This window comes from Ctenopharyngodon idella, chromosome 6 (genome assembly GCF_019924925.1).
Source record: "Ctenopharyngodon idella isolate HZGC_01 chromosome 6, HZGC01, whole genome shotgun sequence".
NCBI classification, from domain to species: domain Eukaryota; kingdom Metazoa; phylum Chordata; class Actinopteri; order Cypriniformes; family Xenocyprididae; genus Ctenopharyngodon; species Ctenopharyngodon idella.
The window spans coordinates 3,189,992-3,206,761 of NC_067225.1; the positions used below are offsets into that span (position 1 = coordinate 3,189,992).

General features: G+C 36.1%; 1 protein-coding gene across 2 annotated transcripts in view; it reads left to right on the forward strand.

Moving 5' to 3' along the window:
- The window catches only part of acvr1bb (activin A receptor type 1Bb), a 35,461-nt gene extending 19,261 nt beyond the window's left edge, over positions 1-16,200 (forward strand). Inside the window, exons 2-9 of one of the 2 annotated variants that reach the window (XM_051896456.1) lie at positions 1,595-1,840; positions 1,936-2,184; positions 4,114-4,344; positions 5,004-5,171; positions 10,050-10,206; positions 11,609-11,796; positions 12,098-12,228; positions 13,271-16,200. In XM_051896456.1, coding sequence (XP_051752416.1) covers positions 1,595-1,840; positions 1,936-2,184; positions 4,114-4,344; positions 5,004-5,171; positions 10,050-10,206; positions 11,609-11,796; positions 12,098-12,228; positions 13,271-13,396 — 1,496 coding nt within the window. In that variant the 3' untranslated portion in view covers positions 13,397-16,200. The remainder of the gene's footprint in view (positions 1-1,594; positions 1,841-1,935; positions 2,185-4,113; positions 4,345-5,003; positions 5,172-10,049; positions 10,207-11,608; positions 11,797-12,097; positions 12,229-13,270) is intronic. The other variant, XM_051896457.1, reaches the window with a different exon arrangement.
- Positions 16,201-16,770: the final 570 nt, after the last annotated feature.

Consider the following 16,770-nt stretch of genomic DNA (forward strand, 5'->3'; position numbering starts at 1 on the left):
CGCTCAACTCTCATTGCATAAGGCAGTTCAGATGAGTTGAGACTGTGTGGACTGCAGGTGAGTAACGTCTGGGGGCACTTTGGTCCGTCTACATCCTCTATTTAAATGTGTTCTGGTTCCAGTTTTATTGAATCATCTCTGTCTGGCTGCTCTTAGTGGACAGACCTGATGATTGGGTCTTTATCCATGAAAAATTGTGTGTGTGGGGGGTATATTTTGTTCTATGTGATATTCTAGGAAACAAATGTGGGACTTTATTTTATCAATCAGGAAATGATTGGTTTGGGAGTGTTTTCCATACCACCATGATCACCCTTTGAAACTTTCTGTCTTGCCTTGATCATTCATTTTATTTGTTAAATTTGCATGCTTAAACAATGACAAATAATACATATAAAAGTTAAATAATAATAAACAGTCGTCTCCTTCTAGTCTGCCTCTGGTTTAAACCCTCTACAATGTGAGTAAAACACATGGATATGCAACTAAATCTTCACTCTGGGCGACTAAATAATGTCTATCATTAGCCATTGACTAATAAATTCTTAGATTTTACTTGCTTGTGTGTGTGTTAGAGGCTAAGCATTAATTTAGCATAGACATGTATATATATATATATATATATATATATCAGGGGTGTCTAAACATTTTTAAAAGGGGGCCGGTTCCTTTTCTATTTTATTTATATATATATATATATATTAGTATTGTATATTTATATATATATATTAGTATTGTATATTTATATACATTTCTTGAAAACATGACAGATTTGACAAAAGCTTGAGCTGACAGTAGAGTAGCTTGAGATAAATGAGGTAAATTTAATACACAAACAATATCTGTAAAACTTTTAACAACCTTGTTTTAAAGTGTGAAATTTAAATATTATTACTGAGTTAGAACTCTGTTCTTATTTAAATTAAAAAGTACTTAGATATATTTAGTATTTAGATCACCGCAGGCAAAACCACACATGGCACCTCACTACATGGTAAAAAGTAAAAAAAAAGAAAAGAAGAAAATAAATAAATGGCTTTATGGTATTTAGTCTATAAACATATTTAATATAAATATGAATGCACAAAACCACTTGGGGTGTACTCACTTTTGTTGCCAGCTATTTAGATGACAACGGCTGTTTGTTGAGTTATTTTCAGAGGACAGTAAATCTGTAAATAGTTACTGAAATGTGAGGGGTATATATATATATATATATATATATATATATATATATATATAATATATATATATATATATATATATATATATATATATATATATATATATATATATATATATATATATATGCACACACACGCAAATAAAATAGTATATCAGTCTGGCAAGTAAACTAAAAAAATTACTAGCCAATGGAAATTCTATTGCCAAGGTGTGCGTAGGGTTGGGTCTAAACCTTTTTTGTGATTCTCCATATATAAACAGACATGATGCTGCTTAATTCACAGTATATGACTCTACTGATCTCTGTCACCCCCTACTGTTGAAAAGACACATCTGCTGGTCCATTCACTGCAGTGTTCATAAATAATATAATATTTCATGTAATATATTTGTTTGATTCTCTCTGCAGCTCTGTTCTGTAACTGCACCGCACCACACTGTGAGAAGAATAGTTTTAAGTGCGAGACCAACGGGGCGTGTGTGGCCTCCACCTCTATCATTGAAGGACAGGAGCAGCATGTGCGGCTCTGCATTCAAAAAGAGAAGCTGGTTCCACCCGGCCAGCCATTCTACTGCCTCAGCGCAGAGGGACTGATGAACACACACTGTTGCTACTCTGATTACTGCAACAGCATTGACCTCAGGCTACCAACCGGTGAGCATCAATGCATTACATCAGCTATAATCAATGCCAAAAGCAACTAGCAAATTGCAGATGTCATCAAATTAATGCATCATGTCCTCTGTCAGTGACAAACGGACCGGGCGCAGGCCAGGACTGGGGGCCGGTGGAGCTCACTGCAGTGGTGGCGGGTCCAGTCTTTGTGCTGTGTGTGCTGGTTCTGCTGGGTCTCTTCCTCTTCCAGCACCACCAGCGCGCCTACGGCCACCGGCAGAGGCTGGAGGTGGAGGACCCCAGCACTGAACACATGTTCCTGGCCAAGGACAAGACCTTACAGGATCTCATCTACGACCTCTCCACCTCAGGTTCTGGTTCAGGTTAGTATCGCAGGAGAAAAAATATTCTATTATAGTTTTAATTAATATTTTGAATTAGATTTCATTATATTTTAGATTAAATTTTCAGTTTTAATTTGTTCAATTTTTTGTGCTTTTTCATTTAGTTTTATTATTACTATTAAAACAATTAACATTTTTATTTCAGTTGAGATTTTTTTTTTTTTAGTTAGTTAGTTTTTATTTATTTATTTTTTATTTAACTCCTGGTTTCACAGGCAAGACTTAAGCTAGTCCCAGAATAAACTGCATGTTTAAATAAAAGCAACTTGCACTGACATATCTTAAAATATGTCAGTGCCATTATTTTGTCTCAAGATTCACACCAGTAATGTTTTTTCTAAGGCATGTTTATAAAAACTACTTAAATGTCCAAAATGAACTAATGAAGGCCTAATTCTGGCTCAGTCTAAGCCCTGTCTGTGAAACCAGGCTTTAGTGCTTCAATTTAAACTTATTTCAGTTAGTTGCCAAGGCAACATTTTTAATTTTCATTTATTTTTCTAGTTTTGTTTTTTTATTATTATTCTAGTTATTTTATTTCAGCTTTATTTCAATTTGCAAACTGAAAATAGCCCTGTTGTGACATGCGTAAGAAAAACTTTTCATTGTCAGTGCTTAAAATAAACCATGCATCCTACATTACAGATTTTTTGAAGAATTCAGATGCAAAAACCTCTAAGTCGGTCTGACATGTTTTTTTAAATGAGCATTTTTGACCAGGCTCCTATGTTTAGGTTCAGTAATTTCACTTTAATGGCAATGAAAAGGTTAGTCAGTTATTGAAATGCCCTATTTTCAAAAATGTCGCTTTAGTCAATTCATTGGTATTTAACATTGCTATTTTTATTCTTTTGCCACTATTCACATAACTCAACAAAATGTCATTAAAACCTTCTGTTGTCATTTCGCTTGTCGATCTCAAAAATGTCATAACAGTAAATCACACCAGGAACTCATAACAGTAGTCCATCTGACTTGTGCACAATGTTATTTTAGTGTTATTTTTATATGACTGAGGTTTTTTTTTTATATTTTGTATTAGCTATTATTTGTATTTTCAGTTTTCATTTTAATTTTAGTCCAATTATGTTCGGTGCTTTATTATTTTTTTTAATATTTCTTTTTAGGTTTAATTTATTTATATTTCAGTTTTAGTTTTTATTCCCAGTTCAACTAAAACTTCTAAAAATGTCAGTTAGTTGCCAAGGCAGGCATTTCTAATTTTAAGTTTTCATCTAATATTTATAAAAAAAAAGAAGAAAAAAAAAAAAATTATTTATATTATTTTTTATTTTAGATTTTATATGTTTTTAATATATTTTATCAGCTTTATTTCAATTAACCAAAATATTTTTAATAGTTTCACTTTAAGATTTAATTAATAACAACCCTGCTTGTGCACCGTATTCCAACGCTGCGTCCGAATATGTCTACTTCCACACTATATAGTTGGTGAAAAACAGTATGTGAGCCAAGTTGTATGTCCAAATTCACACTACTCATAAAACAGTAGGCGAAAAGTCCCTGGATGACCTGCTGAAGATTCTGAATTGTGCATTCAATGGACACTTTAGTCTCCCTTGGGAAAGGATTTGTGAATGGTAGTGAAGCGACGCAACTAACACTGTAGGTCACATGACAACGACAACATGGCATATGTAGTATGTTCGAATTTCATTCATACTACACACATTTGTACTATATAGAACATAATTTTTTAACGGTTGCAAAGTAAATTTCAAACTAAATGTAGCACCTACTATATAATATGGGATATCGGATCCAGCACAAATCTTCTGAAATCGTGATGCTTTGTGTAAAGAACAAACAGATTAACATGTAGTTCACTGATAATCTTCTCCTCCAGTTGTTTAATAAAGCCTTTCTCTCCCTCTCTCACTGCTGCAGGTCTGCCGCTGTTTGTCCAGAGGACAGTTGCGCGTACCATAGTGCTGCAGGAGATCATCGGTAAAGGGCGCTTTGGGGAGGTGTGGAGGGGGAAGTGGAGAGGAGGAGACGTCGCTGTGAAGATCTTCTCCTCTCGTGAAGAACGCTCCTGGTTTCGTGAAGCTGAAATCTACCAGACCATCATGCTCCGCCACGAGAACATTCTGGGCTTCATTGCCGCCGACAACAAAGGTAAACAAATGAATATGCAGTGCATTTTGTTATACTAGCTGCGTCTCATTTCATGTAATTTCGACGGCTGCATTCTGTGAAGGATGTGGTATATGGAGTGTCCTTATCCAGAATTAAACGAGACGTCCTTCATAGGACACACAGGCAGGAAAGGAAACCGCAGTATCACGTTGCTATGCCAACGCGTTCACGGCAGCGTCGTTGCGCTCTCAGCAAATTAATGAAAATTATTTATAAATTTGTAAAGTAATTTGAAAAGAAAATGTATTTTATTTTGGTTAATGTTTGAGGAGCTGGCATATGTACAACAGATATCTGTTACAGAGACAAAGGAGGAGGATATTAAGAAGAACAAAGTTTAAAACAAAAACAAGCTTGAAACTACTTACATTTGAACACAACTTCGCTTGTATGTACATCTGCAGATGGCGGTTGTTAACAGCGACGCCAAAAATTCAACCTCATTCCTGTGAAAGAAGGGCGCATTCGAAGGTCGCTTTCGGAGTGTCCTACTTACTTTTCTGAAATGATACAGCCTCAATGACGTATGCAACCTTCGAATGCGACCTCAGGAGGACGCAGCCTTCGAAAATGAGACACAAGCAATATGTATGGTGTTATCATCTAGGTAAAATAATATTTAATTCTCTCTGTCACAGATAATGGCACATGGACTCAGTTGTGGTTGGTGTCAGACTATCATGAGAATGGATCCCTGTTTGACTATCTGAACCGATATTCAGTCACCATTGAGGGCATGATCAAACTGGCACTGACGGCTGCCAGCGGCCTGGCACACCTGCATATGGAGATATTGGGCACTCAGGGTAAGTGTGTCAGGTACATTAGATAAAGCAGGGCTGGGCGATACAGCTAAAAAAAAATTATCACGATATAATGTTTCATATTGAACGGTATCGTTAATTCTGAATGACAACTAAATGAAATAACATGTAATTTATTACTAGATGTTCTGACAAAATATAAGTTGCTGCGGTCTATTTAAAAAAAAAAAAAAAAAGATTTATTTGAATTAATTATTTTAAAAAAATCTGTTTGGATGTATGATTCAATGACTCACTCATAAATACTCTTGTTTCATTACTGGATAAATCAGTGTGTTTGAAAGAATCTCTTGAATAAAGATTCAATGTCAAATAAATTTTTTTTATCACTCACTTGTTGCCACCTGGTGGTGAAACAATGTAATCGATAAATGCGTCGTTTTCAGCGCCAAGTTTCTTTCAGAAGCTGATTTGCTCAATTTTGAACTTTTATCTCAGTATTTCTGTGATAATTTGAATATTTGTAACACAGAAATGAAGTACTGTGTGGTTGAAAACACTGTGCAGCTGTTTATACTGACACAAGCTTTGAAGTAGATCAACTGTAACTGTTAGACGTAAGGAAACTGCCACACTGACAAGCTGATGTCCTTTTTTATTCACAGTCTCCTCGTCGCTGGCAGGTACAGCACTTATTTTCATGTGTTTGTGTTCTCATTTCACTTGCCGATTGCGCAACTGAACTCCACAGCAACTTGTTTGCTTGTCACTCATAGCGCGCGTCTGTTTGTGACAGAGCGAGCTTGAGAGTTGTTCATGCAACCGAACTTCATGTCTGTTTACATTTTAACACATTTAAGTGAAACTATATCGAGAGTTATATCCCCAGGCCTAGTTTGAAGACATTAGTTCCAAGTGAGCTGCCTTGTTATCTACATAGGCAGCTAACATCTAACACCTCCTATCTGAATTATCCTATATAGAATGTGTTCTGTTGAGTTAATTAACCTTCTAGCAAAGCGCTTCAGTTTATGGGTGTTCATCTCTTCAGCTTCAGCGTGAGCAGCTCTAACAGCAATGATGTTATCTAAATGAGACGATTTGGGAAAAATATCGATATTTGGAAAAAACATGTTATTGTTTGTGATCCTTATTTTATTACCTTCAACTGTTTTGTGTCCCTTAAAAGCATTCTACAGTAGTGCCCACGAGAATAAGGTGGATATCTTGTACACAGTCCATCGCCATACACCGGAGAAAGTGTTACCAAAAAATCTATTGCCTAACAAAAATATAAATAAAATAACATAAAATACCTAAATGCAAACAAGTCATTTGACAACATTATTTAGACAATGAAGAAACAAAATGTATGTGCCATGGTGGAATAAATAATTGGAAATAAGGAAATGATTTTAATCAAACCATATGTTGATGAAAATAATACGAGAACAATACAAGTGCTAGTTATTAAAAATAATGCATTAATGTTTTTGAAAAAATATGAAACATTTTTAATATTACAGTAATAGTAAACCTCTTTAATGACTGTTTAAAATATCATCATTGCTGTTAGAGCTGTGTACGCATGCTGAAGCTGAAGAGAATGAACACCCGTAAACTGAAGCTAGAAGGTTAATTAACTCAACAGAACACATCCTATTTAAGATAATTAAGATATTTATACAAAATAAAAATAATATTACAACTATTTGCACAAAATCACACACAGATGAACTAAGTAACGTAGTCAGAGTAATGTAGCTGTTGTGGATACGTTCTTCCTGTAACAACACGCCGAAACACAGCAACTAAGCCCAAAGAATTCACAACGTTTTATTACAATAGTGTATACAATTATAATGTTATGTATATGATAGCCCCAATCATAGTTATTAATGTTTTGTGTTGCTGTTTGAGAGGAAAATGATCATCAGTATTATACTGAATCAGTACAATAAAGCTCTGCAGGTTATTAACCTCAACGAAATGCATCCTATATGAGATTAATCAGATATTTATAGGCTACAGAAATTTAATATTACGACTTTTATCTGCACAAAATCACGTGAAAGTAAAGCTTGAACTAAGTTATGTGCTAATCATAATGTTTAACTCCTGTAGACATGCTCTTTCCACAACAACGCGCTGAAACAACAACACAGAGAATTCACAACGTTTTATTACAATAGTGTTCTCATTATAATGTTATGAAAATGACAGGCCCAGTAATTATTAATGTTGTGCATTGCTGTTTGGCTGCCAGTGGTGTGGTCCCTTCTGATTGAAGACAACAATTCCGCCGATCTAACTCCTTTGGGATCGAATAAAATTGTAGTTTGGGGTTTCTCTGACGACTGTTAAAACAGCTAACAGCACCACATATCCCAGGCATATTGTAACCTTGTTGTGAACTTTCTGAGAGCGTTTCGTTGATCTTCCTCTGGTAGCTGTAGCTGCTGTGACCGGACACAAAAATGGCGGCGAAAACACAGTGACGTCACATGAAACCCATGGATAGTCCTGGCCTGAAGACATCTACATGGTAATTTCAGAGACTGTAAAAAAAAATATGGACGTAGTGTCCATGACATCACCCGTAGATTTCTGAATAGTATTTTTGAAGCGCAAATGAGGCCGCTGCCATCTTAGCTGCGCATCACATCGCATGTCACTCCCGGATAACTGAAAATGGGCAAAGAGGCGGAACGTGGTTGGAACCGAGGTGACTGGTTGCTGAAACCACGCCCGCCTAGCTCAACGTGATCATGTTTGCAGGCAAAGGATCTATCTATCTATCTATCTATCTAAGATACTATGTAAAATATTAATAAAGATAACAAGTTATATCATTAGAAAGTTCTAAAGATTTACTGTCAATCTACAGTGTCTTTTTTATGATATAGATGCTCCAACACCAGTAATTAATTTGTGTCAGGTGTGCAAATAACACGCAAAATCAAATGGGACTTCATACCTTTATAATGAAATAGCAATCGCGAGATCAATCCAATCCGTGGCACTTAATTGGGTAAAATTTTCATGAGTGTCCATTACAAAACAAAAAAATAGTACTTTTTGTCCACAAAAGCGTTAAATCCATGAAATATTGATATATTACCCATTGTTTGCATCACATTTCTTCTGAATGATCTGCTCTCCATCATCGTTCTTCAAGAAATGATGCAACCTGAACAGCTTTTATGTTGTAAAACAGACTCTCACAAACAAATGAGCCCACGTCACAAATCAAATAGTTTTAGTTATAATATCCAAGCAGTGCTGTCGGAGTTTAATATTCTACCGCCATTGTCATTGTAGTAAATCTCTCAAACAAAACTTTAAAACTTTAAGGCAATGCCTCGATCCAACAACGTGTTCTGTTTATCTTCCGCATGCGAACACATGTACACAGACACACGTCTGTCTCCAGTCTTGACCATTAACGCAGCAAGCCATATTATTTTATAATTGTATAAAATAATCCAGAAAAAAGCACAAATATGGCAGAGACGCCAAATTCAGCGGCTGGAATTAGCTGAGGTAACATGATGCCTCACAGACAGCAGCGGCAATCCACCTGTCACTCAAGTGACCACGCCCTTAATTATGCAGAACTTTAAGGCTTAATATAATATAAATGGATAAGTTATAAAAAAAATTCACCCCCCTCAGAGTTTTTAGCAGTATAGACCAAAACCACAATTTGTACCAACTGTAAACATCTGCTGTTAAGTTTGCCATTTTAACATGGGGCTCAATAAGATTCTGCTCTCTTTTGGAGCCTGTCCCTAGCGGCCAGTCAATGAATTGCAGATTAATTCACTTCCGTATTGGCTTCATTAGAAACTGAGGGAGGTTGCCGCTTGGGTAATATTTATAGTCAAAGCACCACCTGTTGGCAGCAGGAAGTGTGGGAAATTCAAATGACTGACGTAGTCCTCCTATATTTATATACTTAAATGCATATTGCCCACCATGCTCTGTTTTCCTAAATCCACCGGGTGGTGGTGGACCCGGGTGCAAGGGCCCTTTTATCGCTGCGTGCAGCTTTAATGTTTACTTGCTATTCACAAAATCCTGTCATTGCCACTGTAACGATGGACAAAACATGATGATAACTAGCCGCTCAGCAATTTGAAACTTGGCTCATATGCATGCCGGCATTCATCTTGAAATCAAATGATTCGATTCACATCTTCCGATTGGTTCTTCTGTGGCTTTTGCTGACAAAGGCAAGTGGCGTTTAGCAGTTTCTGCCAAAGACCTGGTATTTATGAATGGGCTGACGCTGGTATTTAGGAGATTTAAAGCGAAAGTATTTGATGAACGTGTACTGTGTGCTGAGAGCATTCGCTCAATATCATTATCTCATTTTTGACGGAGGTGCCGTTTAGCGGCTTTTGCATCTGAACTCTTCATATATATGTGTGTGTATGTAATAATTATACTCTAATAAACATATTGTGCTGAAACTAGTAATAGTGCCTGAAATTTTACTAACACCTCACAGTTGATTCCAGGAGAGTCTGACATTAGCATTTGTTAAAATAATGACTTTAATGAGAAAGAACAAACATAGAGAGAGCACACAAATATTGGGCACAATAATCAATTTTATCAGTACTTTTCCGTACAGAATCAAATATATTAAATCAAAGTTTCCCTTGACTCCATCTGTCATCTCTACTATTCTGGGATGGTCACATCCTTGAAGGAGATATGTTATGCCAACTTAGGAAGCATTATTTTTGCAGCCCACTATTTGCAACAGTCTTGATGCATAAAAATGTTGCGTATGTGGCGCTCATGAGGGTGCAGAACGGAGATATTTCGATCACTCTGTGACCAGAGAAGAAAAGTTTTTACCAGATGTGTGTGCGTATATGAAGCTGTAAAGTTTGTTTTTTTTCTTTGCAGGTAAGCCTGGCATCGCTCACCGTGACCTAAAGTCCAAGAACATCCTGGTGAAGAAAAACTGCACGTGTGCAATTGCTGATCTTGGCCTGGCAGTTCGTCACGAGTCCGTCTCTGACACCATCGATATTGCCCCCAACCAGCGCGTCGGCACTAAGAGGTACGCCTTACATTATTGGCAGAAATAACAGCCAAGAAAAACATGTACTTTGTACATGCAGGTCACACATGTGCATTGAATTTGTTTTGCACTAATCAGTTGTTCCACAAGGTGGCAACACTGGCCTGGGCCTTTTAGGGTTTAGCCAACTTGAGGAAAGAAAAATAAGTGATAATCGTGGTTCTTTGTAGGAAAATAAGGGACAGAATAAGGCACACACTCAAAATATTTGTACTGTACCACAAAGTGTATGTCATTTTAGTATCTGCAGTTAAGTATGTGTATAAAAGACAAAGTTACTGAAATTTGGTTAATTTTAAATGGAATGATATATAATTTATGTTCTCAGACATAAATGTGTTTGTCTGAGAACATAAATTATATATCATTCTGTGTCAAATTAACCAAATTTCAAAAACTTTCCCAAGTTCAAATTTTTGATTTTGTTAATATTTTTTTCTGAAGACAAACATAAATGAAGAAGAAAGCCAAAATATTAACCTTTTCACATGTAAGTTTAAAATATTCTAGCTGACCCCCCAATGTGAGTTTAAAGCAACTATTATTTTAGAACGTTTCGCCTTATTATTTCCATGGCGACAAGTCATGCTTGTCATGTGACACACCACAGCCACAATAGCGCTCTATGACAGATGTATCGCTTTTATTCCATTTTTCTTTTTTTATTCAAAATGTTCATAAACCTGTTAGCTATGTCATCAACTACCTAATATTCTGATTCTCAAATATGTGTAAGTGAATGTGTTTTTTCATTTAAAAACCTTTACAATGATCATGTTAGCAGATCTATAAAGCGCGATGGGTGCCGCCATGTTAGTTTGCACCCCAATTCAGAGAATCGTATCTGTCATATTTGCAACACGTCAATTCCTCCACTTCTCCCAAAGTACATGAAAGTAAGTACCCGATAGATCAACATAGAAGTCAATAAACTGGACAAGGGAGGTCACGTATGGGACAAATCAATTAGGCCCAATATAAGGGACATCCCGGATAATACGGGACAGTTGGCAACCCTAGGGACGTTGTTTCACAGTAGAAAATGAAACTAAAGAGACGGAACAACAACAAAATACTGAAGACTTCAACAACAACAGACGCCCGCATTGACAAGTGCTTGTGTGAAGGGGTTATGAGAGAGCCACAACTTTAGTTTAAAAGAATACAAAGACATTTTTATCAGTCATAACTTCTGGAGAAAAAAAGAGCAGACACTGGACAAAGATGAAACTTTCTAGAGCGCATGTGTCGACTGCCTGCATTTGCGCACGCTATTAAATGGAGTCAACTTTGAAAGGCTACGTGTTCAACTGTACGCAGTATACTTTGGGCTTAAGTAGTCCTGCTTGTGTTTACGTCTGTTTCTGTGTGTGTGTTTCAGGTACATGGCACCTGAGGTTCTGGAAGAGAGTATAAACATGCGTCACTTCGACTCATTTAAATGCGCTGATATCTACGCTCTAGGACTCGTGTACTGGGAGATTGCTCGCCGTTGCAACGCTGGAGGTACTGAAATGAATCGAAACCATTTTTACCAAAGGCACATTGCACAACAGAAGCACTTAAAGGGTTAGTGACCCCAAAAATGAAATTTATGTCATTAATTACTCACCTTCATGTCATTCCACACCCGTAAGATCTTCGTTCATCTTCGGAACACAAATTAAGATATTTTGATTAAATCTGATTAAATCTTTTTATTCTCTATTGAAAGCAATGAAATTACCACATTCAAGGTCCAGAGAAGTAGTAAAAATAGTAATTAATGACACAAATTTCATTTTTGGGTGAACTAACCCTTTAAAGTCTTTTATAATAACCATATAATTATTTTTGTTCTTATTAATGCTCCTCTTCTGTTTCCTATCAGGTATTCATGAAGAGTACCAACTGCCCTACTATGATCTGGTGCCCTCTGATCCATCCATAGAGGAAATGAGGAAAGTTGTATGTGACCAGAGGTTACGACCCAACATACCGAACTGGTGGCAAAGCTATGAGGTGAGAGAAATCACAATAACCCATGCTACTACTAACTACTGTACTAGACTTCACTTACAGTGACCCTCAAATGTCATTTTGATGTTAATATCATGATGATTTCCCAATTATCTGTTTTTGCCACTAAATTTACATGTGGTCTTTTATGGACTAGGGAGATGTCTTTGTGGCTTTTTTTCATGAGGAAGGTACAAAATAGGGCTTGAAACTGTTAAATAAGTCCAGTGGAATGAGGTGCTTATTTGTCCACCTCAGAAATAATAAAAACTAATTATTTTATGTGCAATTATATACTCTATTGATTTTATATTTATCCCTGAATAACTGCTTTTTATATTGCAATAAACATTATTTTATATAAAAAAAAGTGCTATACTGGGGTCTGGAAGATTTTTTTAATGTTTTTGAAAGAAGTTTGCATTTATTTGGTTAAAAATACAGTAAATACTGTAATATTTTAAAATATATATTTTAAATATTCCATGTGAATATATTATAAAATGTAACTTATTCCTGTGATCAAAGCTGAATTTTCAGCATCATTACTCCAGTCTTCAGTGTCACATGATCCTTCAGAAATCATTCTAATATGCTGATTTGCTGCTCAAAAAACATTTCTGATTATTATCAATGTTGAAAACAGTTGTGCTGCTTCATATTTTTGTGGAAACCATGATACATTTTTATTAGGATTCTTTGATGAATAGAAAGTTTATTTGAAATAGAAATATTTACATTATAAATGTCACTTTTTATCAATTTAATGCATCCTTGCTGAATAAAAGTATTAATAAAAAAACCTGATTCCAAACTTTTATCTTTTTTAATTTATTTCACAATTAAAAAAAAAGTTTAAACAAAATAAACAGGGTTGAATGATTGAGCATGAGCACATATTTGAAGATTTTGAAAAATTTATCAGACGTTTGATGTTTAAAATGTTCTAGTCATGCTGTGCAACGTTACAATAGTTAATACATCTATATAAGAATGAACTGAACCCACACAGGGTAAATTCACTCTCCGATGTGTTTCCTTCCAGGCGTTGCGTGTGATGGGGAAGATCATGCGAGAGTGCTGGTACGCAAACGGCGCTGCGCGACTGACTGCTCTCCGTATCAAGAAAACCCTGTCTCAACTTAGCGTGGATGAAGACATGAAAATCTGAACGGAAACACTACATTCTGCGAGAAAGAGCATAACACTCCTAGGAAAGACAACATGTACAGACATACTACCACTCTAAACTATCCTGCCAGTTTAAAAATTATTTCCGTCCACTGAGTTGTGACGGGGCCTACCTCACCCCACCGCCAAAACTACTGAACCCACGCTACCGTCTCTTCCTCTGAAACGACCTCGGACTGCAAATACTGACACACGTCTACTACTACTACTACCACCGGCCAACTCTGTAATCAAAAATGCGACTTTAATGATTTCTGTTCAAATCAATTCTCCCCAAAGATCATTTTTAAAACCAGGGCCGCTCATATTTAACCCTTCTAACTTCTGGTGAACACAGTCATTTGCTGCTGTGAACTTTTGATGCGGGCTTGTTGCTTTCTCTTAGATCAGTCTAGCAGGATACCTCGGTTAACCAGTTTAAGCTCTAAACTAGGTGGAATATACACACTCCAGTTTAGAGCTGGTAAACAGGGTGAATTGGTTCAAGGTGGACTGATGGCACTGCTTGATGAGCGTGACCGACGTGATCAGCTGTTTTCTTTTCAGTGTTTCATAACCACGTTAAAGCTGTTAGCAAAACAACCTTATTTGCACTTTATTACAGAGGATTCGTGGATTATAGCCATCTTGATTTTTGGAATCACACACTGGCACACACGTCTATTCTTACTACTGAACGGTACGGAGATGTCTATTTATTTTAGCTTGTAGATCCTTCATATTGTCCTTATTTTTTTATCGCCGTTAGATTTCCTTCTCTCCTCCATGGGCAAATAAAGCTACTGTACATAGTATATTTTTTAAAAGTATGGAAGTGTAAATAGCATACCCTTTTTTTCATTTCCGAATCCTTCGACTAAGCTAAAGTGTTGGCATCTTGATCGTATTTATACGTCCTGAGCGTTGGACAGGCGCAGGGTCATCTGAGATGTGAAGCTGTGCGGGTCACCGGTCCGTTAAACCCAACCAGAACTGCTGGGTAAAGTACAGGCTTTTGTTAATGTTTTTCATAGCTAAACCTGTTTGTTGCTTCTCTCTGTAGCATTAAATGACACTAAAAATGATGACGACACTGAATAACGCACATTTTATTAGTTGAGGAGTTCTGAGACTGTTCTGTAAGTTCTTGTTTAAGGAATTATTTACGCAGACATTAAAATGGTCATCATTTATTCACCCTCATATTATTCCAAACTTGTATGACTGCCTTTTTTTTCCCCATGCAACCCAAAAGGAGACATTGAGCAGAATGTGCACGCTGCTCTTTTCCATGAAATTAAGCTCCAAAAAGGACAAAAATCTGCTTAACACTTTTGTGCTATATTCCAAGTCCTCTAAATTTATATGGACTATATCTATGATGCTTTTTTGTCTTTTTCTGAGCTTGACACTCCCAGAATTCATTCACTTTCATCGTAAAGAAAAGCGTTGCATGAGCGTTACTCAGTTTTCCTTCCGACTCCAATGGGAGAAAAAAAGTCAGGTTTTTATCAACATGAGGGTGAATTAAATGACAGGATTTTAATTTTTACATGAACTATTCCTCAAAGGCACAATGTCTCCAGTGATTCTAGAGGAAATAGATCTCATTCTTCTTCATGCACTGGCTTGTAATGAGAAGAACGACTTGAAAATGTAACTTGACTTGAAAAGTTTGGCGTCGAAGCCTCTTTACTCCTATTACACTGTATTTATGACTCCAGACAGACATTAATTTCCTCTCTTATACTCAATGGATACTACTGCCCTTCTCTCCCTCTCCGCTTCTGTATGAAATATGCAAGATGTAAATATAGTTTCTATAATGTATGACCTTTTTTAATAATCAACTTTGATTCTGTAGACAATTGTGTGGTTGTAGCTAGCTGTATTTTATTTAATCTGTTTTGTGGTTTGTTTTTTAATGTGACTCAGTTCAGATTTAATTCAGGTTTAATTTGTATAGCGCTTTTAACAGTAGGAATTGTCTTGAAGCAGCTGTACAGGGGTTTTGGTCTGTGGTCTTTCATTTTTTTTTATTTGATTTTATCTCCCAATCGCTCACCTGATGTTTCAGGATTAGTGTCTAGAGTATGTGTCTGATGTTTGACAATCAGAATAAGTACTGTTATATCTCATTCGTCCATTTGCAACAATTCAAAGTCACCTTACTCTATTTAATGTTATTAAAATATGTCCAGAGAAAGCCAAAAATGATTTCGTATAGTTGGAAGATGGTTTCTTTAGATTTTATTTTTATGTTATTTTTGTAATATGGATCCAAAAAGGACAAACTACCATGTCAGCATTTGTGAAATGTGATTGTAACACTGGATTGATTGAGTTTAAACACTACTGACAACTATAAGATTACACTGGCACACTGACAGTATCATAAGGAAAATCTTTTAGAATTGAGAATAAGAGTTCTGGTTTGAACTGTATTTGTTTCTACTGTTAAACGAGAGTTTGAACATATATTTATAGCTTCCAGAAAGCATTTGAGCTGCTGGCAGGATTTGGGCTCCATGAACGACTAGTCCCTTTCATCCACTCACTGTAGTGGAGACATCCGTCGCCTGGCTAATTATAATGGATAAAAGACGGCAACAATGTGATTTATGGTGTGCAAACAGTCCCAGTCCTGGTTTATCATAAGGAAGTTTCCTCTATCCTCTGACCTCACAGCCTACCTGTATAATCTGCGTGTATTTCCCAAATCCACATGGACTTTTCAGGAATTTTCAGTTTCCAATCATGTACATGGGTAATTATTAAATGGTAATAAACACAGATTTTCCTACATTTGTCATGTTGTGTTCGTTTTTTCTTCCACAAGGCACTTTAAACCTGTAAATGTGGCGCGTTCGTCGAGATTCCATTGAGTTGTAATTTTGTAGTCATACAAGACATTTGCTTAATGTTTATTAAAAACTGGTTGAAGCCTGAGGGAATATGAAAAGTTCATCAGATAATGTTAATGCAAAACAAGTTCAGCTCAATCACAATGGGCAATTACAAATATAAATGCAGTGAACTTTCCTGTGCTTTCTATGCCTAAAATAGTGATTTTGTTCTATAGTTTGACACATTTTAGAGATCACAACCTTAAATATGCTTGAACCTGATAATGAGCTGATGATTAAGCATTTTCATATCACAAAATTCTAGTTTTATTACATTTGAGTGATGTATGGCTTTTCATTTAGAATTAATAAGCGCTGCAGATGCTTTTAAAGAAGCGTTTATGGTAAATGAGTAAGTTGCTGCAAGAGACTTGCTATTACTAATTTTATGGACTCACATTTTGGGTATTACATTTTTAGACATGGCTTTATGATTTTCAAACTAAGAATGTGATTTTAAAGTTTTGTA